The sequence below is a fragment of the Sarcophilus harrisii genome, chromosome 1 (assembly GCF_902635505.1).
Source record: "Sarcophilus harrisii chromosome 1, mSarHar1.11, whole genome shotgun sequence".
NCBI lineage: Eukaryota > Metazoa > Chordata > Mammalia > Dasyuromorphia > Dasyuridae > Sarcophilus > Sarcophilus harrisii.
The window spans coordinates 665,347,172-665,371,130 of NC_045426.1; the positions used below are offsets into that span (position 1 = coordinate 665,347,172).

General features: G+C 34.4%; 1 protein-coding gene across 2 annotated transcripts in view; it reads left to right on the plus strand.

Annotated features, from left to right (window-relative positions):
- Window positions 1-23,959, plus strand: part of AP3D1 (adaptor related protein complex 3 subunit delta 1) — a 145,989-nt gene that overhangs the window by 28,221 nt on the left and 93,809 nt on the right. For both annotated transcript variants that reach the window (XM_031948117.1, XM_031948118.1), the window contains exon 2: window positions 22,907-23,002. In XM_031948117.1, coding sequence (XP_031803977.1) covers window positions 22,907-23,002 — 96 coding nt within the window. The remainder of the gene's footprint in view (window positions 1-22,906; window positions 23,003-23,959) is intronic.

Here is a 23,959-nt window from a genome sequence, read left to right on the forward strand (position 1 = left end):
AGTTCAAATCTCACTTCAGATACTTAACAAGCTATATGATCCTAGGCAAATCATTTAATGGTCTGGTCCTCAATTATGTTGATTTAATTTGCAGGATTCTAATCAAATTCTTTGAGTTTTTCTACCAATTGTTCCACAATTAATATGGTAGCCTTTTAAAAAATACTCATTGTGAACACTGTAATATCAAATGAATATGTTTCATATCAAATGTTGATTCTTATGGTTTTTAGAAGTAGAATAAAATCAATTTTTCACTTTGTCTCCTATGGCAATTTAGGCAAACTTTTATCTCAGACTTCTATGTATTTACACTGGTCCTCTGCTATTCCTTGAGTTCCTTGAATTCATGCTTTACCTCTTTTGTCTTTCAAAACTCTTTATCTTAAGCTTTCTGTTCAATGATCTTAATCTTCTGTACTTCCTCAAATGATGTTAATTTACTTATCTAGGTACATCTTAATTCTGTTATAACTTTTTATGTGAATCTGAAGACATCCTTATGTAAAAATCTAAAAAGTGGTATTTTCCATTGAGTCAGATGTATAATCAACAAATAATAAGCTCAATAGGAGCTTATATTTTCTAAATGCCTTTTTAAAATAAGTGTAAAAATTTTATTTTATTTGTCTATTTTTTAATTAATAGCTTTTTATTTTCAAAATACATGCAGTTAGTTTTCACCATTCACCCTTGCAAAACTTTGTGTTCCAAATTTTCTCTTTCCCTTTCCCCTCTCCCCTCCTCTAGACAGCAAGTAATCCAATATATATCCAATATATGTTAAACATGGGCAATTCATCATGCTGCGCAAGAAAAATAAGGTCAAAAGGGAAAAAAATGAGAAAGGAAAAAAAAAAGCAAATAACACACACACACACACACATATACACATACACACACAGGTGAAGATAATACGATGTGATCCACATTCAGTCCCCTTTCTCTGGATGCGGATAGCTCTCTCCATCAGAAGTCTATTGAAATTGACCTATATCACCTCATTGTTGAAAAGGGCCACATCCATCAGAATTGATCATCACAAAATGTAATTGTTGCTGTGTACCATGTTTTACTTACTTCACTCAGCATCGGCTTATGTAAGTTTCTCCAGGCCTTTTTGAAATCATTCTGCTGATCATTTCTTATAGAACAATAATATTCCATGACATTCATATGCCATAACTTATTTAGCCATTCCTCACCTGATAGGCATCCACTAATTATCTACAGTTCTCAATGAATTATGAGATGTTAAAGATTTTCATTGTTCTATCAATCAGTAAAAATTTATTAAGTGCCTATTATATGCAAGGGAAGAGCTGTATATACAAAAAGAAGTAAAAGACTGACCCTGCCTTTAAAGAGCTTACAGTTTAGTGGTTGCTAAACATGGCTTCTGAAAAGCCTATTTGTACATTACTACTCTTATCTATAGATGACTCAGAAAGACAACTTTCAGCTAATAAACATCAGGTGAGGTATAAAATAAAATGTGCTTACTAAAATATCCATCACTGTGATGTAAAAGATCCAAAATACAATCCAGTTCTAAGGGAGATTATCTGGATGCTTCATGTTTGCAGATGAAGTTGTGCTGATTGCATCAAATTCCAGGTCATTGTTGAACCTCCTAGAAAAATCTGTAATCAGTCAAATAAGTTTGCACTGCTCATCTACATAAGAAAGACCAAGTGGATGAAGAATGTTTTGCCCAAATTTCTACATGTATTGGGATGAATGCCTTATAAAGTTTGTCAGTATTTATGAATGATGAATTGGATTCAGATGTAAATAAGAAGAGTAGAGTGATCTGGATTGCTTTGGGAGAAATTGCTTCCCATGAAAGCAAAAAGCTTCCGTCTTTTTACTATTAATATTTTATTGATGGTAGAAAAACATCACTGGTTCTGAAGAGCTTTAAGATAAGACTTACACAGAAAGTAACAGAAAGGCACATGGTAGATATGAGCAAGGAGGCTTTGTAAGAGCAGGAAAAAAAGATATCATTAAGTAATTGTCTGATAGGAGGAGAATATAAACTGATTATAAGACAAGAACAAAGAATGATAGACAGGGGGCATACTGTGAGAAAGAGAATGCTTCTGGTACATTAAGTGGACTTGCTGTGATGAACTGATGGAAGGACAGACAAGATGGCTGGGCATGAATGGTTTGAGATCTGCATTATTGAGTTCTTATAGTTTCAATTCAAGATAAAATGTAAAATATATTCTTTTGAACTTTCAGTGAAAAAATTTGAACAGAAAATGTTATCAATTATAAGAAAAGTCATTCCTGACTTATAAAATGTCAGTACTTTGCAATTTCCCTTATTATAATATTCACTGTAGAATAAAATAAAAGAAAAACCATTTTGGATATTTGTTTTAGCATCTGATATATCAAATTGATGTCATTATTTCATCTCCAAGTTATCCCAGAGAAGAGGAAAACATTATAGTAGGAGTTTATTATATCTGAAAGGAAAAAGTATTACTTTAAATTTTTTTTTTATTCTTTTTTAATTTTTGCTGAGGTAATTGGGATTAAGTGACTTGCCCAGGGTCACACATCTAGGAAGTGTTAAGTGTCTGAAATCAAATTTGAACTTGGGTCCTCCTGACTTCAGGGATGGTGCTCTATTCACTTGCGCCACCTAGCTGCCCCCAAAGGTATTACTTTAAAAAAATCTGTGGGGGCAGGTAGATGGTACAGTAGTTAGAGCACTAACCCTTGAATCAAGAGGACCTGAATTCAAATTTGGCCTCAGGCACACGTATATTACTAGCTGTATGACCCTGGGCAAGTCACAACCCTAATTGTATGATTTTTTTTTTCTTAACTCAAATTCAAGCCTATGTTTTAAAGACTGTTCATTCAGTATGTTATCCTTTTCTAGATGTTTCTATAAACATTCATCTTCTAGTTAGTAATTACCTAAAGAGTTAATATAAAGGAATTTTTTAGTAATTTTTAAGCAGATGTTGAAAAACATCATTTGTATTTTTGAAACTCATTTTCTTGCTCTAGGGTGAAGTGTGAATTTCACAAGAGAAGTGTCTGTATAGCAGGCTATGAAAGATTTGAGAAATTTAAGATCATTCTTACACCTTTAGGTTTTTTTTTTTTTTTTTGACAAGTCTGAACAATGCCATTTTGACGTTTTCTTTCACATTTGCCAAGTCGTTTTGCTTTATTAAACACATTTAAAAACAAAAAAGAAAAGCAGATGCCAAATCAGCACTCTCAAACAAATTTAGCCATGAAACTTATTTAGGTTTGAACTATTCTTGGCAGCATTTATATGCTAGTTTGGTGGTATTGAATATTAATAGATTGGAAGGGCAGAAATCAGAAATTTTGAAGGAAAATAAAACAGCTTGTTTTCAAGTGTTTTCAAACAGTTATAATTTTTATCTTTTTTAAAGAAAAATTTTAGTGGTGTTAATTTTCTCTCGGAACATAGAAGAGCAGGATTTCATGGAACACAGTTTAGGAAATGGCCTTGAACTTCCTCACAGGCTGAGTTCAAATTTTAGAAAATATCTACAGTTGTTACCACAAAGGTTCAGTTAGGAAATTTTTACCAATTTTGGCTAACAACATATGTTAGAAATATATAGATCGGTGATGTTCTACCCATAGTCTTTTGTTTTACCCCTTTTAGTTTTGTACTTTTGGTGCACAAACTGCTTAAGAAAATATTAAATTAAAGGAGCACTTGGCTTGTTTTTTTTTTTTTTTCTTTTCAGAGTTCTTTTTTTATTGTTTTTAACAATTATTAACAAACATGAACATTTTGAGATATAAGAAAATAAATTAAATTTCTGTCATAATTTAAAAAAATATATGTATATATACTAAATTTAATAATTTAACAGAATTGCCCTAATTATTTTTCCCTTTGGCACATTTTTACTTTGCTTTAAAAAAAGTTTTGTTGAAATTACCTCCATGTTTGTATATTCTTCTAATGTGTTTCAATTGAATAAGTGAATGAATGAAACATTTATTAAATATGTACTGTCATATGGACTAGAGATAGAGAAGTATGACAGTCCTGCTCTCAGGGAAGGGGAACAATACACAGGAAAGGTTGTAACTGCAGGACAGATGGAAAGATTCCATGTTTCTCAGGGTATAGGGCTATAGCAAATGATAGTATCTTTTAAAAATCATTTTTACTGAAAACTCAAATGAATTGCTGATGCTGAACCATTTGACAATGTCCAGGATTTTGCTGATAAGAGCTTTCTCTTCTCTGGCTCGGTAGCTGTTACTACAGCACCTACAGGGAGTGTATCTCCATAGAGGTTGTTTCTCAAAATGATGACTACTGGCAGTGGGCTTATACCAAGCTCCGCCCGCTGCTGCATTCTTGAGATTCTCTTTAGGTCTTCCTCCATCCCTATTCCACTGACCTTGTTTATTTCCTTTTGTGGTCGTCTCTAAAAGACCTCAGGGTTTCAGCCTCCTGGGCAGCACAGCCTAGATTCTACTGGTTTCAGGCTTGTCACTTGAAGGGACCCAATGTTCCTTAGTTATGCTGGTCTGGTCTGATTTCCCTAGGCCTTGGCACCTGAAACATTCCCACGGGAGGTGGTTCTAAATCTCAAGGGTCTCCAAATTTCTAGTTTTAAAATCCTTAGGTGGTCACATTGTGCATTCATCCATGCTTTGGTCCATGATAGTCTTCAAATGATGCCCCTGGCTTGGTGTAATTTTCTTGGAAGGCCTTAGCCAATGGAGGGGTCTTTCTTTTCTTGTACCATTATTTATGTGATTGAGAAACTGGAATTTTTGTTGTTGTTTAATGGAAAACCATAGTTTAATGTTTTTTGACAGAAGGAAGTTAATTTTTAACCACAATGCAAAAATTATCCCTAAAAAAAAAACAATGTTGTTGTAAAGAGGCTATCACATTTTCACAAGATTTTGGGACAAGTTTAGCTCTGCTTATGCTTCAAGGGCAGGTATGGGGATATTTCAAAGGTGAGAGATTTTCTTTTTTTCTTTTTTAAATTTAATAGTATTTTATTTTTTCCAGTTACATGTAAAGATAATTTTCAATATTTGTTTTTGTAACACTTTGTGTTCCAAACTTTTCTCCTTTCCTTACCTGCTCCCTTTCCAAGACAGCAAGCAAGCTGATATAGGTTAAATATGTGCAATCCTTTTAAACATATTTCCATTTTTGTTGTATTATACAAAAAAAATCAGACCAAAGGAGGGGAAAATCAAGAAAAAATTAAAAAATTAAAGAAGCTTCAAACTTCAAAATGTGGCTTAGAATTTTGATCAGAAATGTTATACTAAAAGAGAATTTTTAAAGAGAACCTTTCATGTCTTAGGGATATTTAATTTTGATTATCATAGTTATGCCTTCTTCTTCTTTGTTATTTTTTGTTATTTCTTGTTATTTTGCTTTTTCCCCTACAAGGTTTTTGCTGTGGATGAATGAAAATAAAACCCTTTGAATAAGTTCTTTTATTTTCTGTTCATATCTGTTCCCTGTTCCATTACTGATATTCATCTTTATCTTTATGTTCATTATTATTATCTCATTACTGTGTGGGAAAAAGTGAAGAACTTACAGATTCTAAAGTAGATCAAGCCTTATAGGCCTCAGTTTCGACTTCTCCGGAGTTACGTGATTTTAGATAAGGCCTGGACTACTACGTGGCCGAAGAAGCTGTATATCACCTTGTCTACTACATTCCACTGACCAACTAGGGGAACAGTAGATTTATGTGGCCAATCACAACCTATAGAGGGTGGGATTTTGGAGGTTCTTTGTCTGAAATGTATAAAAGCTGTAAGCATTTTCAAGACTCTGGCCCTATCCTGCTGTGAAATTTTGCTTGCAGACCAGGATGGGGTCCGCTTCTCGAGATTCTAATAAATAATTCTGCTTTCCATGAGTGATCTCTGTAGCAGTCAATTTGGGTAGGTCTTTTTGTCCCAAACATTACCAAAGTCCTTGACTTTATTTCCATTCCTAGAAGTGGGAAACTAAAATGTGCAATTTAACTTCTTTGTACCTATTGTTTCTTTTAAAAATTCATTTGTATTTTATTTTTCCAATTACATGTAAAGATAGTTTTTAACATTCATTTTTGGAAGGTTTTGAGTTCTCTCCCCCCTCCCTAAGACAGCAAGTAATCTAATATAGTTTATATGTGCACAATTATTTTAACATATTTCAATATTAGTCAACTTGTGAAAGAAAAATCAGAACAAAAGGGAAAAACCATGAGATAAAAACAAACATAAAAGGTGAAAATTTGTCTTATTGGAATTATCTTGGACCACTGTATTCTCGAAAAGAGCTAAGTCTGTCATAGTTGATTATCACAAAGTCCTATTTTTACTATGTACAGATTTTTTCCCCCTGATTTTGCTTACTTGACTTAGCATCAGTTCATGTAAGTCTTTCCACATTTTTCTGAAATCAACTTGTTCATCACTTCCTATAGAACAATAATATTCCATATTGTATTCCATTGTATTCATATACCATAACCTTTTCAGCCATTCTTCTTTCATGGGCATTTACTCAATTTCCAGTTCTTTGCCACTACAAAAAGCTGCCACAAACATTTTTGCACATGTGGATCCTTTCCTCTCTTTTATGATCTCTTTGTGATATAGACCCAGTAGAGACACTGCTGGATCAAAGGATTTTATGCTCCTTTTAATTGCCTTTTAAGTTTATTGAAGAATATAATAGACTATTATTGAACTTGTAAATGATTAAGTGGACAGTTTCAGAGAAACCTGGTAAGACTTTTATGAATTGGAGGAAAGTGAAGTGATCAGGATAGTGGAGTAAAAATGGCAGAATAGCTGGAAGAAGTTCAGCAATCCTCAATTCAACACATCCTTCACAGAGACATAAGAAAACTTCTTTAGACTTATGTGAACTTGTGCCAAGTGAAATAAAGCAGAATTAGGAAAAACAAGGTACATATTAACAATAACATAGTACGAAGATCAACTATGATAGATTTGGCTACTCTGGTCAAGACAACCTCTAGAAAGAGAACTGATGAACTAACATGGAAATATATTTATGATTTCACATGTATACATGTATAATAGGTATGAAATTTCTTGCTTTTTCAAGGAATGGGGACAAATAGCAGGGAAGGAGAAAATTTGGAACTCAACGTTTTAAAAAATTATTATTAAAATTTTTTGCATGAAATTAGGAATTATTTTATGAAATAAATCTATATTTGTAATTAATTTTCTTTCTTTTTTTTTTAAATGAGACAATTGGTGTTAAGTGACTTGCTCAGAGTCACATAGCTATTAAGTGTAAAACTGTATTTTAAAAAAGGAAGAAAAAAACCTACCTGACCTAGAAATGCCAGGGAGCCAAAATGACTCTTGTTTTCAGCTTAAGTTGATGCTGAAGATATAGATTTTTGCTGAGGGCTGGGAATCAGGGTGGATAAGTCTGGTCAGGAAGAGCTGTGTGATGCATTGGCAGAACAGAGAGAAGCTGTGTGCCAGAGTATAAGAACATGTCCTAGATCCGGCACAGAGAGTCCTGACCTTGTGCAAGTGTCCAGAGCAAATGCTAAGTTTGTAGCTTCCTGCTCAGAATGAGAATATTTGCACTTAAGATCAATGTTCCAGGATAAGCAGTAGACACAGACCTTAAGCTATATATTAAGCTAGAACTAGTTTTAGAAGCAAGTGGTAGTTCTGTGGGGTCTGACTCCAGGAGTGAAGTTGGTCTCAGTTCAACATCCAGACCATTCTGAAACCTACAGTTAGGGCAAGAATCCCAGACCAAAAAGGTGTTTATAGTTTGATTATCACTTGAGCTTTTAGCCTACTAATGGTGATTGAGTCTATTCAGCAATCTTTCTACTAGAACTCCAGTCAGACTAAGCTCAGACCTAAACTCAAATCAGTCTCTTGGAGAGCTCAGACTAGGGTGTGAGTGACCAAACTCCAACCATAATCACTTAGGATATATAATCATCTGTCCCTAGCCTGAGGTGGAATAACAACACTTAAAACCTTAAGAAACCAGCAGCAGAACCTTAAAGGGTACACGTTCAGTCTAAACATTTCCTCCAGAAATTCTGAGCCTGCCTCTTTCATCAAATCTAAAGTTATGAAGTAGGGTGAAAGAATAAGCAGATAGTCTCTCTACAGAAAGCAGTTAGTATGAATGAGATGCATAAGACACAACTTCAGAAGAAGATAATGATTCCAAAAACATCTGCAGGCAAAACCTCAAAGAAAAGCAGCTCAGACAGAAGGTCAGATTGATAAAGAGTTTGAAAGATGCATTTATAAACTAGAGTACTAGAGGGGGAAATGAGAAAAGAAATGAGAATTATGGGAAAGACAATTGGAAAAGGAAGTTAACACCTTGGTATAAGAGATACAAAAACATTACTCCAAACAATGAACTTCCTGAAAATTAGAATAGACCAAATAGGAGCTAATAACTCCATAATTACAAGAAATATTAAAAATCTCTAATTTAAAAAAAATAGCTTATAGCAAAAAACAAGTGGAAAATAGATCAAAGATAGTTTAAGATTTTGATGTATATGAGAGTTTCTAAGTTAAAAAAAATTATTGCTAGCATCTAGAAAGATTCAAGTACTGAGGAGCTATAGTGATGATTAGATACAATTTAGCAAACTGTGATTGACTGAAGAGCTTGGATTATGACATTCCAAAACACAAAATATATAAGCCTATATTCAAGAATAATTTAGCGAGCAAAACTAAATATAATCCATAGTCTTACAGGGGAGGGAAATGGTTGATTGGTGGTTGTCCTCTGTTCTTGTAGAGGGCCAAAATGATGTTAAAGTCAAGTAAAACAAAAAACAAAAAACAGGGGAGAGAAATATTCCAAGAATTCCTGTTGAAAAAACTCATGTTGCCTAGAAATTTAAAAATGGAAATATAGGAATAAAAGGAAACATTTTAAAAAAGGACTAAATATGGACAAATTACTTTTATTCTGATAATGTGTCTTCCTCCAGAAACCTGTCATCATTAGGGTCACAGAGTAAATCTAATTAGAGGGCCTAGGAGTGGTTCTGTCTTTTTTTGATCATCTTAAAAGAGGAATGGATAAAGAAAGGAAGAGGAATATACAGGGAAAAGAAAGAATAGAGAAAATTCTCATAACTGGAGTATACAAGTAGAAATATATAAATAAAAGTAAGATATGAGGAGCGACACTTAACTCTCATAATGAACAGGTCAAAGGAGGAAAGAATACACATATACAATTGGGTACAGAAATACATTTTATTCAGCAGGGAAATAGGGAAAGAGAGAAGGGAGAGGGAAGGTTGATTAAGGGAAGTATAAGTTGTAAGCAAAACAAAATCTGAAAGATGTACAAAACTATAGCTCATTTTCCGGTGGTAAAGAATTGAAAATTGAGAGGATGCCCATAAATTGATGAGTGACTGGACAAATTATGGTATATGAATGTGTGATGCAATATTTTTGTGCTATAAGAAATGAGAGTTTGGAGAACCTGAGAAGATTTATATGAACTGATACAGAGTGAAATAAACAAAATCACTTTTCCTTATCATATAACAGGTTATACAATAACAGTGTTGTAGAATTAGGACTTGTTCAGCATAGTGCCGCCCTAAGATTCCAGAGTACTCATACTGCTACCCATTTCTTGCTACAAGTGATATTTATTCACATGCAGAGTGACATTTTTTTCTATAGCCATTGCCAATATGGGAGATTGTTTTGCTTAAACCACATGTTTATAAAAGGGTTACTTTTTGTTTGTTTGTTTTTCTTGTTTTATTGATTGGGATATGGAGATGGGATAGCAAGAAGGCGAATTTTTGTTGATAAATAAAATTTAATTTAAAAAAAAGTGAATTGAGAAGAACTAGCAAAAAAATTTATATATGCAACATTGTAAAATAAGACATTCATGTCTTATTTAATTGTCCATTCATTTTTAGTTGTGTTCAACTCTAAATGACCCCAAAGACACTGGGAGTGGTTTTCCTTTTTTATTTTTTCATTTCCTTCTCCAGCTAATTTTACAGATGAGGAAACTGAGGCAAATAGGATTAAGTGACTTGTCCAAGGTCACACAGCTAGTAAGTATCTTATGCTGGATTTGAATTAAGTCTTCCTGACTCTAGGATCAGCACTCTGCCCACTATGCCACCTAATTGTCCCAAGACATCTTTTAAAAACTTCAAAAATTTGATTAATGCAGTGACCTCTCATGATTCCAGAGAATTGGATCATGACTCAAGATTCAGCATGAGACATATTTTATGGGTCTTGCAAATGAGTGAATTTGTTTTTATTGACTTTGCTTAAATACACACACACACACACACACACACACACACACACAAATAATTCCTCAGCTGCAAAATGGAGATAATAATAATACGGAGTGAAATAATATTTGTAGAGCACTTAAGCACAATGACTTAGATGATTAACAAGTGCTTGTTCTCTTCTCTTCCCTTCCTTTTCCAAACCCTTTCCTAATAAGGAGAGTTGGATCTTAAATCATTTAAAACCAAGATCCTGGTGGGAAGTCTTTTTCACCTTTGAACTCCTATTACTTTTTTTCCTTCCTTTTATGCACTTAGCACATTCTGCTTTTATCTCTCTTCAATGGTATTTTATTTTTCCAAATACACTTAAAAATAGTTTCTAACAATCCCTTTTTGTAAGATTTTGTGTTCCAAATTTTTCTTCCTCTTTCCCTTACCCCCCTCTCCAAGAAAGCAAGTTATCTGATCCTGTTTATGTGTAATTCTTTTAAACATATTTCCATATTTGTCATGTACAAGAAAAATCAGACTGAAAGGGAAAAGACCATGAGGAAAAAAAAAAAAAGCAAGCAAACAGAAAAAAGATGACTATACTTTGATCCACATTCAGGCTCTTTTTAGTTCTCTCTCTGGATGTGAATGGCATTTTCAATCCCAAATCTATTAGAATTGTCTTGAATCACCGCATTACTGAAAAGAGGACATTCTACTTTGTATTTTTTATATTTGTATTCATGCTTTATCTCCCCCACTGGATTGGAAACTTCTTCAAACTAAAGATAGGTGTTTTTTAAAAATCTTTATTTCTACCTCTTTCCCTAGCATTACATTATGGCTTGAATTAGACCCTCAATAAAAATCCTGTTGGATTGAGTTTTGTATACAACTGGAAGACACCAATTATATAGAAGATTACTGTTGAAGATTAGTATTGATATCTTTAGTCAGTATTGAGGAACTTGATGCATGTTGAAAGGGTACTGTGACATTTGTTCCACAGTGCTGCTACTGATTATAAAATATTCAGTGAATTATTGTCCTGCTAAAAGAAGTTAGGTTTTCCTTCTGTTGCTTGTATAGATTTTAGAAGTTAAGATTCTAGAGCACTGGCAGGGAATTTCTGCTCAGACATTCTATCCAGTTCTTATCACCATTGCTGTTTAGCCCAGAAACAGTTTCTATTATGGGAGGCTGCTAAGATCATTCCTTTTAAAAGGGTGTTAGTAGAAGTTTGTATAGGAAATATGTGCTCTACTGTGTTCATATAAATCAGCTTTTCAGAGGATAACATAAAAAGAAATAAATTTCACGTTCACAGCCCAAGCTAGACTATAATCTTAACTAAATTTCAATGTGGTATTGTGGAAAGAATACTAGGGTTTTTTTTTGTTTGTTTTGTTTTTAATAGCTTTTTATTTACAAGTTATATGCATAGGTAATTTTACAGCATTGACAATTGCCAAACCTTTTGTTCCAATTTTTCCCCTCCTTTCCTCCACCTCCTCTTGCAGATGGCAGGTTGACCAATACATGTTAAATATGTTAAAGTATAAATTAAATACAATATAAGTATACATGTCCATATAGTTATTTTGCTGTACAAAAAGAATCGGACTGTGAATTTAGTGTACAATTAACTTGTGAAGGAAATCAAAAATGCAGGCAGACAAAAATAGAGGGATTGGGAATTCTATGTAGTGGTTCATAGTCATCTCCCAGAGTTCTTTCGCTGGTGTAGCTGGTTCAGTTCATTACTGCTCCATTGGAACTGATTTGGCTCTTCTCATTGTTGAAGAGGGCCACATCCATCAGAATTGATCATCATATAGTATTGTTGTTGAAGTATATAATGACCTCTTGGTCCTACTCATTTCACTCGGCATCAGTTCATGTAAGTCTCTCCAGACCTTTCTGAAATCATCCTGCTGGTCATTTCTTATAGAACAATAATATTCCATAATATTCATATACCTCAATTTATTCAGCCATTCTCCAATTGATGGGCATCCACTCAGTTTCCAGTTTATGGCCACTACAAAGAGTCCTGCCACAAACAAGGAATACTAAGTTTTAAGTCTGAGGATAAAAGTTTGGTTTCTGGTTCCTTGTTAATTGAACCTCTGTGATCTTGGGTTTAAACTTTTTGGACCTTGGTTTCCTCATTTGTATAATGATGGGGTTAAATTAAATCTCAGAAGTTCTGTTAACTTATTAGTATTAGACTATTTTCCTACTCCTTTCTCTTATTCCTTTTTGTTTTCTCACCATCCTGCAATGGCATTCTTAATTTTTCTGTCTTTTAAATGTTGTAAATCAGATTGTGTTCATTATATAGAGTTTTATGGTCCCTAATCTGTACTGGAAAAGCAGATTAGTTGAACTTAATGTAATAGGATCAGATATCTGAATAAGGCCTTTCTTGATCCTTTCTGCCTCTAGGCTTTTCTTTTCCTTTCAAGATTACTTAGTGTCTGTATATATTTTGCATATACCTAGATGTTTTTATTTCAGTCTCATCCATCTCTTTATGACCTCACTTGGAGTTTTCTTGGCAAACATATTGGAATAGTTTGCCATTTCCTTCTTCTGCTCATTTTACAGATGACAAAAATTGAGGCAAGCAGTGAAGTGACTTGCCCAGGTTCACACAGCTAGTGGGTGTCTGAGACTGACTTTGAATGCAATCTTCCTGTGCACTACCCCCTGTACCACCTAGCTGTCCTTCCTTAAGCTATCTCTCTAATAGGAGTAACTGTAATTTTTAATGTACTTTGAAGTTTGTAAGATACCTTATATAATATTTTTGAGCCTCAAAAGAATTCAGTGAGATAGGAAATATTCTTATTTTACTAATGAAGAGATTGGGGCATCACCAATTGCTTTTGACATATTATAGGCACCCAACATATCCCAAGTGAAATTTTTCTTCCATGTCCCTTCTCTGAAATTCCTTTCTCTATAGAATTCACCCACATCCAGTCAAATGGGGATTATCTTCTTTGATACCTCACTTCTCCCTCACTCCACATTTCTAATCAAATGCCAAGTATTCTTGATTCTATCTATATAACAGATGGCTACTACTTTAACTTAGAACCCACATTGCTTCTTATCTGGACTGTGGCAATGTCTTTTTAGCTGGCCTTCTTGACTGCAGACCTTTCCTCCACACATTTGTCAAAATGATTTTTCTAAAAGACAAGTCTGAATTTGTGGATAAATGTAGAATCTTACAGTTAGGCTCAAAAATTGAATTTAACAATTAAAACACACTTTGATTGATGTGGATGAGGCATTCACATTTAACAATCAGTAGCCAGCTGACCTAGGAGACAAAGAAAGACCTGATTTCAAATCCTGCCTTTGAAACATACTGGGATGTGTGACCCTGGGCAAGTCATTTAACTTCTTAAGTGTTCTAAGCAATACTTCACATAAATAGGCGTTTAGTAAGCACTCAATATGTGCCTGTCTGGAAATAGAGATACAGTTCCTACCTCCAAGGAGCTTACATTCTAATAAAGGAAAAAGTTGGCAAGAAAGTACTGATCAGTTTGGGTAGTGAGAGTCCTCATTTGGGAGTTTCAGGGAAATCTGAAATCACAGGTCCAATCCCTATCACTTCCCCACACTTAAAAGATGGGCAAGATGTGACTAGACAAGTTTGTTGGGAAAAGCTTTTTAGAATTTCAGTAAACTATAGGTAGGCTCTATATGTGGTATAACACAGCATCCAATAAAGCCAGAGCGATTTTTGAATATTGAGAGAAGCATAATATACTGAAATAGGGAACAGGGAAAATATCCAGAAATAGAAAGATAATAGGCCTCCTATACCTCTACCCTACCTAGACCTCAAATTACACCTAAAGTATCGTATTCAGGCCTGAGTGCATGGGCGTTGACAAAGTGGAGTGTCCAAAGGGGAACTACCAAAATTGTGTAGAGCCTTAAGTGCATACCATATCTGGGCCATTTGAAGGAATCTTGCATGTTTAGCTTAGGGAAGAGAAGATTTACGGTAAAGGAAATGATAGCTATCTTCAAATACTTGAAGGATTATCAGGATGAATGGAGGGTTAGATTTGCTATAGTTGGCTCCAGAAAGTAGAGATTGGAACAATGGACAAAAATTTTTAGAAAGAGAAATTAAGTTTGATGCCTTGGAAATTTTCCTATGAAAGAGTCATTCAAGAGGTATTGTTTATGTCCTTCCTTACTGGGAAATTTTCAGGCAAAGGTTGTATTACCACCTATTGGACATGTAGTGCAGTTTTTACTCAAGTAATGACTGGAATAAGATGGTTTCTCAGAGTCCTTCCTTATTCTGTGATTTGTCTTGATTGGGATGATCCCAAATTGATTACTGGATATGCTACTGGTATGAAATTAACTATTCCTCCCATTCTCCTTTGCAAAGTCCTGTTGTCATATAATTAGTTCACAGTGATTGGTTGGGTTTGCCTATAAATGATTTCATTTCCATGTAATTGTTTTCATTCTGTCCTTCAGAATCACATTTGTGTTATTCTAAAAACCCAGATCAGTGTTGTCCTTGTTCTTGGCTTTGGTTTATAGTCCATTTGTGTCCCTCTTAGGTTTGCTTTTCTAATTGAAAATAAGACTAAAGACATTTTGAATTTAGTCATAAAAATCCCATGATAGAAACCATGTGAGTGTCACTTGGACATATTCTGAAAGAAACATAGAGGAGACTTGATATCGTTATTCTCGTGATGAGGAAAATGTCAATAATGATAGAACCCAAATTAATCTGTTTCTTGTGTCCAGAATTAAATTTCAAGTTGGATAAAGCTATTGTGTTTAAGAATTCTTAGCAAATTTAATTCAGTATGCATTTTTAAATGCCTATTTACAAGATGGGTGCATTGCTAGACACATATGTCTAGCACATATATTTCTGGGATATATGGATAAGAAAATAAAAGTCATCTTAGAAGTTTATCTTGTTTATATTCAGAAACCACTCTGATGAAATGATACAAGTGGTAAGAACTAGAGCCAGGGTTTAAACTCTCAATCCTACTTTCTTTCCACTGTGTACTACATTCTCTCAATTCAAAGAAGAATAAAAGGAATGTCTTTTTTTTTTTTTTTTTTTTTTTACATTTTTCATTTATTTAGTATTTTGTTTTTCCCCAGTTACATGTAAAAACAGTTTTTAACATTAGTTTTTAAAACTTTGAATTCCAGATTTTCTCTTTTCTTCCCTCCCTCCCTGAGAATGCAAGAAATTTTGATAAAGTTTATACATGCATAGTTTTGCAAAACATTTCCATAGTAGTCATATTATGAAGGAAAACATAGACACTCCCCTCAAAAAAATCCTCAAGAAAAATAAAGTAAAATTAAAAGCATGCTTCATGCTTCAATCTGTATTCAGGCATTATCACTTCTTTTTCTGGGGATAGGTAGCATTTTTCATCAAAAGTCCTTCAGAGTTGTTTTGGATTATTGTATTGCTAGTTAAGTCATTTACAGTTGTCACTTTGAACATAGCACATTTCACTTTGTATCACCTCATGGAAATTTTTCCAGGTTTTTCTGAGAACATTCTACTCATTATTTCTTAGAGCACAATAGTATTCCATCATAATTACATATTATAACTTGTTCAGCCATTTCCCAATTGCTGAGCATCCCTTTAACTTTCAGTTCTTTGCCATCAGAAAATAGCTGTTATAAATAACTTTGTATAAATAGGTCCTTTTCCTTTTTTTTTTTTTTTTTTTTAATTTCTTTTGGAATATAGATCTAGTAGTCATATTGCTAGGTAAATGGTTTTATATGGTTTTATGGCTCTTTGAGCATAATTTTCAAATTGTTCAGTAGAATGGTTGGATCAGTTTATAACTCCCAACAGTGCATGAATGTTTTTTTTCCCCCACATCCCCTCAAATATTTGCCATTTTCCTTTTCTGTTCTAGTAGTCAGTCTAATAGGTATAAAGTAGTACCTTAAAATTGTTTTTATTTGCATTTCTCTTATCCCCTTCCCCTCCAATTTTACCATAAGATAAACTAGATTTCTATACCAAATTGAGTGTGTATGTTAATTCCTCTTTGAGCCAATTCTGGTGAGAATAAGATTCACTTACTCCCTCTTATCTCCCACATGATATATGATTTATTACATAATATTTGAATTGTTTATTTCTGGCTGCTTGCATTATTTTTCCTTTCACCTGGGAGCTCTGGAATTTGTCTTTAATACTCCTGGGAGTCTTCATTTTGGAATCTTTTTCAGGAATTGATCAGTGAATTCTTTCTATTTTACCCTCTGGTTCTAGAATATCAGATCAGTTTTCTTTTCCTTGATAATTTCCTCATCTCTAATTGGTAATGATTTAGAGCATTTTTTTCATTGACTGTAGATAGCTTTAATTTGTTTATTTGAAAACTGCCTGTTAATATTCTTTGACCATTTATCAATTGGGGAATGACTTGTATTTTTATAAATTTGACTTTGTTTTCTGTATGTTTTAGTAATAAGATCTTTATCAGAAACACTAGTTGTAAAAAATGTTTCCTAGCTTTTTGCTTCCCTTCTAATCTGGGTTTCATTGACTTTGTGCAAAACCTTCTTAATTCATTGTAATCAAAATTATCCATTTTGCATTTCATAATCTTCATCTCTAAAAAGAGATGGTCATAAATTTGATTTGATCATAAATTCTTCACTTCTCTGCATCTGACAAGTAGACTATTTCTTGGTCTCCTAATTTTCTTACCTTTTCTAAGTGATATACCTATTTTGAACTATATCTTGGTATTAGAGTGTAAAATGTTGGTCAGTACCTCTTTGATGAATGTTGGAGGGAATTTGTGGAAACTGGAACACTAATATATTGTTGGTGGAATTGTGAACGGATACAACATTCTGGAGAGCAATTTGGAACTATGCCCAAAAGTTATCAAACTGTGCATTACCCTTTGATCCAGCAGTGTTTCTACTAGGCTTATTTCCCAAAGAGATCTTAAAGGAGGGAAAGGGACTCACATGTACAAAAATGTTTGTGGCAGCCCTTTTTGTAGTGGCAAGAAACTGAAAACTGTGTGAATGCCCATCAATTGGAGAATGGGTGAATAAGTTATGGTATATGAATGTATGGAATATTATTTTTCTATAAGAAATGATCAGCAGGATTATTTCAGAGAGGACTGGAGAGACTTGAATGAACTGATGTTCAATGAAATGAGCAGAACCAGGAGATCATTATACACGGCAAAAACAAGATCATAGGATGATCAGTTTTGATGGATGTGGCTCTTTTCAACAGTGAGATGATTCAGGCCAGTTCCAAAGGTCTTGTGACAAAGAGAGCCATCTCAGAGAGAGGACTGTGGGAACTGAGTGTGGATCATAACATAGCATTTTCACTCTTTGTTGTTGATTTCTTGCATTTTATTTTCTTTTTCTTTTTGATTTGATTTTTCTTGTGCAGCAAGATAATTGTATAAATATGCATGCATATATTGTATTTAACATTTATTTTTACCATATTTAACATATATTGGATTATTTGCTATCTAGAGGAGGGAAAAAGGGAGAAAAAATTATAATGCAAGGTTTTCTTCAGTTCATATTGAAAAATTATCCATGTATATATTTTGGAAATTAAAAGATAATGTCTAGGCTTTTTGAAATCGTGGCTTTCAGTTAGTCCAATAATTTTAAAATTATCTCTCCTATGTAATGGGCTGAAGTTTGAGTTGATGCACTGAGGTCCCAAGCACATGAGGCTAAATAGTAATTGGACCATACTCTATTAATATATATGCTTAGAGAAAGAATGGCCCCGCCCACTCTTTGTGCAAGTCCTGATGTGTTGTATAGGAAATGACGATTTTGGTGGGTGGAGGCAGAGGCGGGGAGAGAAGAGCGGAAAGAGATGGCTGGCTGGCTTCTGGTCTGGCTGGTTTCTTGACGCAGCTACACACATTGCTATTGTGATCCCCTCTTCACCTCCGATCCTTCTTCACCTCTACTGAGAATAAAGATTGAAGATTTTCCCTTAACCTGAATTCCTGACTCTGACTGATTTTAAAATACGCTGTCATCACACTCCTAGGTCTATTTTTTTTCCTCAGTAGTATATTATTTTTCCAAATGGTCATAAAGATAATTTTCAACATTCATTTTTCTTTCTCCTTTCCCCAAGACAGCAAGCAATCTGATATAGGTTAACTATGTGCCTAGTTTTTGCCATATTGTATTCCAATTTTCTCAGCAGTTTTTGTCAAATAGTGAGTTCTTATCCAGAAGCTGGAGTCTTTGGGTTTATCAAAAACTGTATTACTATATTACTTATTGTTATTGTTGTTATTGTCTTTCGTTTTAGAAGACAACCAAAATAACTTCACTATGTTAGAATCAAGTTACAGTGTGTCCAACTGTGGCTGAGCAGACCAATATAAGTTTGGAATACTCTACTACAGGTCAGACACAAATAGTCCATGTGAACATTTGGGGTAGTTTCTCTAATTTTGCATATTTTGCATTTTCTTTGGACTAATTCTATTCTTCTTTGCTTACAGACCACATCACCTTCTCTTATGAGGGCATACCATGTTAGGCAGTTCTGTGTCAGTGTCTCTCATGTTGTACAATCCATTCTAAAATTGAGAGAGACCATGAAAGTGTCCTTGCATCACTTTTTCTGACCACTCAGTATTCTGTGAATGTTTGCCCTCTGTGAGTTTTCCATAAAACAGGTATACATTTGGCATTCGAATAAACACACACACACACACACATGCATATGTATATATATTTACATATATACCTCATTTGTTCCACTGATTCACTGCTCTATTTCTTATCTGCCTGGTCTGTTTTTTAAGGTGTTATTTTCTTGTGTATGGGTATGTGGGTGTGTCTCCTTTACCAAGATGGTGATTTATTTTTCATGATTTTCTTGCGTCATTCTCGCTTCTCTTCCAAATTTTTCCTTTAGCTCTTCTACTTGATTTTCAGAATCCTTTTTGAGCTCTTCCATAGCCTGAAACCAAATTATATTTTTCTTGGAGGCTTTGGATGTAGGAGCTTTTACTTTTTATCTTCTTCTGAGTGTATTTTAATCTTCTTTGTCACCATAGTAACTATCTATGGTCAAAATCTTTTTTTGTGTTGTCAGTTCATTTCTCTACTCTCTTACTTGACTTTTAACTCTTTGTTAAAGTGGGGCTCTGTTTCCAGGGTAGAGGATGTGTTGTCCCAAGTTTCAGGGTTTTTGTGCAGTTGTTTTCAGAAGTCTTTCTAGGGACCTGTAAGTTTTCAGTTCTTTCAAGGTGAGGTAGTCTGTGTGGTCTGGTCTGAGAGAGATCTCAGGTGTGCTGGTGTTCCTCCCCTTTCTGGGACCGCCACCCAGGACTGTGACCTAGATATGAGAATGGGCAAAACCACAGAGTCCTGCCTCTGTGCTAGGAAAGAGACCCCTGTAATCCCCTGACCAGTTGTTCCAGCCCCTGAAGCTCTGGGAATAGCTAAGAATTCTGGAAGCAGCTGCTGCCCTTGATGATTCAGGGGCATCTCGAGCCTGCTGCTCCTGGTTTGCTGAGGCTTGCATTGGACTGTGCTGCACTTTCACCCAGACAAGATAGATCTTCCCTTTTCGCTTTCTGAGTTGTCTTTGGGTGGAAAATTGTTTCACTCTGTTTTTGTGGGTTTTGCCACTCTAGAATTTCTTAAGAGTCTTTATTTAAAGGTCTTTGGAGGAGCTCGAGGGAGAGCTTAGGGGAATCCTTGCCTTTACTCCACTATTTTGGCTTCACCTCTCTAAAAGGGATTGTCTTCAAGCAATCAGGGCCCAGTTGAGATTATATAACTTATATTTGTAGTGGACTCGGCGACACTGCCTGGATGTATGACTTAATTCAGATAATGGAACTAACAGCATTAGGTTTTGGTTTGTTTGTTTTAACAGTATGGAATTTTTATTTTATTTCTTATAGGAAGTGTCAGTTTTCATTCCCTGATTTCAGTAATAGGAAAAAGAGCAAGGGATTAAATGCTCTAACTGATCATCCGTAAGAGACAACATATAAAAAAGAGGAAAGTGAGCTCAGAGCAGGAGGATCAGGGAAAAACTGAAATGTGAGAATGAAGGATAGGTTTAGGAATCGTGGGGCAAAGTAGGAAATGGAAGCATAAGGGGTTACAAAAAGAGAGGAATTTCAGAATGCTGGACACGAACATCACACAGTTATGAGTTGTAATGGATTTGGCTTTTGAGATATAATAAGTTCAGAGTTTGATGAATTAGAAGGCCAAAGAGACTGAGAAGACTTCAACATGTGTATATAGACATACACCCCTGAAAACACTAAATACACAATAAACTTTAAAGGAAAGTATGATTCCTAAGTGATGGAGTCCAAGGAAAAGTTGAGAAGTATAGGACGTATTTAACAGGAAGTGTGTTTTCCTTTTGGTCAGCAGCGTGCAGGGATGTGAGCAAAGGTACATCTAGTAATGGAGAGCAGGCCTGGAAGATGGTTGTCTTCCAGAGTGTTCCACTTTTCTCTTAGAACAGTATAGATTTATATTATTGAAGGTGTTCATTTGAGAAGACACTCTAGAAAATAGAAGGGAGCCCTGGATTAGGAGGCAAGCCTAAATTTTAGTTTTGTCTTTTCTACTTACTTGTGTAACTTTAGGCAATTCACTTTCCTTCTCTGGATTTCATTTTCCTCATATTTAATGTGAGATGTTTGGACTGAATCATCTCTGACACCTTCCAGCTCCAGCATTCTCTTTTCTCTGTTCAAAGATTTCCCCCCCCCCTTTTGTTTTTTTAACTATGTAAGGTTCCTTTTTTTCTTTTACATCCTTTGAATTTTTTTTGGGGGGAGGGGGGCATCAGTAGCTTTCAAAGTTCAAAGTCCATGAACTTAGACATTCAAAACAGGCTAGTGACAGAAAATTTAAAAGTCATGTAATTTCCTGAGCCTGATCTAATATGCCCTTCTCTGATCTTGAGTTTCCTGGGCTTTCTAAATTGATAGTCACTGCTAACCTGAAAAGACAGTATAAAGTATGTGCTAGGCAGTCTCATCTTCCACCATCACCCTAGCAACCTTTCTTCTTGGCAGTATTTCAGAGTCTGTTTTATTTTTCAAATGTTTGGTAAAATTGTTGTAGAAACACATAACGTAACTTAAATAATTAAGTCACAGCAAAAATATTTTACTTATCCCATAACTGGACACTCTTCAGTAGTTGATTTATTTGCAGGTCTGCCTGTAGAAGGAAGAACTAGATGAAGAGCTTGCTCTTAGCTTTCGTCTTTGTTTATTTTTAGCAAATTAACACAGTTAAGAAGAACAAGAAAATTTTGCCACCAGAAACAGCATGGAATAGTAAGAAAATGTTCAAATTTGGCACCAGACCTGGATTCATAGCTGGGTTCTAATATTTAGTAACAGTATAAACAAGGAGAAGTCGTTTAACGTCTTTGTTATCTAACTGTAAAATAAACATCATAGTATTTAAATTATCTTACTCAGAGAATTTTTATAGAGGAAATACCCTCTAAACTTAAAACAAATTTTTTTTAATTTTAAAAATCTAAGTAAATAGGGGTGTGTGTGTGTGAAAAGAGTGAGCTTGTGAAAAGAGAGGGAAGCTGAAAAAGTTATTCCGGGACATGATTAAATAATCCTTTGTCTTGAATTTGATTCTGATCATTTTTGTCTTTATGAGGAAAATGTTCTAAAAATGTGATTCATTGGTCTATTAACCAAAATTTATCTTTGAAAGAGTAACTTTTGTCAAAGGGTCACTTGGTTTGTGGCTCTCTATAGAACAACTTTAGAGAGCCAGCTTTTTTTTTTGGAGGGGAGAGCATTTTCATAGCCTTCTTATATTGAAACAGAAAAAAATCCAATTTTCTGTGAATGACAAATGTCCATTATTTTGAAAATTTTTTTCCTTCACTATTTAAGCTTCCTAAATGAAATCTGCAATCACTCAAGAGTTCATAAGCTCATAGATTTAGAGCTGAAAGAGACATTAAAAGTTATTTGGTCCAACCTCTGCTTTTATAGATGAAATACTTGAGCTCACATAGCTAGTAAGTGGTTTAGGTATGAAAGTTAAGAAGTGGTCAGCTAGCCTGATATCTACCTAGTGAGATTAAATGCTTGTTATATCATAAGTGGTAGAGCTGAGGTTCAAGCTTAGTTCCTCACATGCCAAATACAGCATAATTGGAGGAACGGTCCCTAATTGTAATGCATTTTTATATATATTGCTGATGGACAATGTCTTTTACCCACAATTGGAGAGTCTTAATAGAACAGGTAGTATTGTTGGTTATATGACATGGTTGAGGGACAGTTAATGGGCAACTTCTGTGTTCCATTGTTTAATATAAAATATCATGATAATTCAAGAAAGTTTTCCCGCAAATTGGAAAAGCCCATTCTTGGAGGATTTATGGGAGGATTGATGATAAAATGTCCCAAAGAATGGGAAGTCATGGTTGAATGGCCCTTTTGGAGGGCATGCCACATCAGTTGAATCACAGGTCTTTAAAGTGCCTTCTTTTTTGTTTTGTTTTTCAGGCCAAATATATATCTCAGTGTATTGATGAAATCAAACAAGAATTGAAGCAAGACAATATTGCAGTAAAAGCAAATGCAGTCTGCAAGCTTACCTATGTAAGTACAGTGGTTTGTGAATTACATATCATTGTATGATTATTATTTTAAATGGGTTATGTTATACCATCTCCATATGCCTTAAGAAATATTATCCTAGCCTCTTACTGCTTTTTCTACTTCTGAAATTTATCCTCCCTTCCCAGATTCATCCCATTTAATAAATAATATTTTTGATGGGAAAAAAAAAATAGAGAAAAAGAAGAGGAAACATTCAGCAACACTTGATCGCTGAATCAAAAAAATTCTAAAATATAGATCCAGTGACTATAGATCTCCCACATTTCCAAAGAAGGCTGATGTGAAAGCTTCTTTTATTTGGGACCATATCATGCTTGTTCACTGACTCATTGACTCCTGGCTTGGAGAGGATCATTCTATTCTCTTCCTTTTTAAATTTAATATTAAGCTAGTATTTTAATTTACTATTTTGATGTTCCCCCCAAATACATGTAAAAACAGTTTTTAACATTAGGGTTTCTTGTGGTTTTTTGTTTTTTTGTGAGGCAATTGGGGCTAAGTGACTTGCCCAGGTTCACACAACCAGATTCACTTGTGTTAAGTATCTGAGGCCAGATTTGACCTCAGGTTTTCCTGACTTTGGGGCTGGTGTTCTATCCACTACACCAACTAGCTGCCCCTTAACATTAGTTTAAAAAAAAAAATTCTGAGTTCTAAATTCTCTCTTTCCTTTTCTTGCCTCATTGAGAAAACAAGCAATTTGATATAGGTTATACATGTGCAGTTATGCAAAACAAATTTCAGTGGTAGACATATTGTGAACAAAAATAGCCAACCCAAGAAAAATAAAGGAAAAAAATATGTGTTGATATGTATTCAGACTACCTCAGTTTTTAATCTGGAGATGGATAGCATTTTTTCATCATAATATTCTTCAGAATTGTTTTGGATCATTGTATTGCTGAGAATAACTTTAGTCATTCACAGTTGACCATT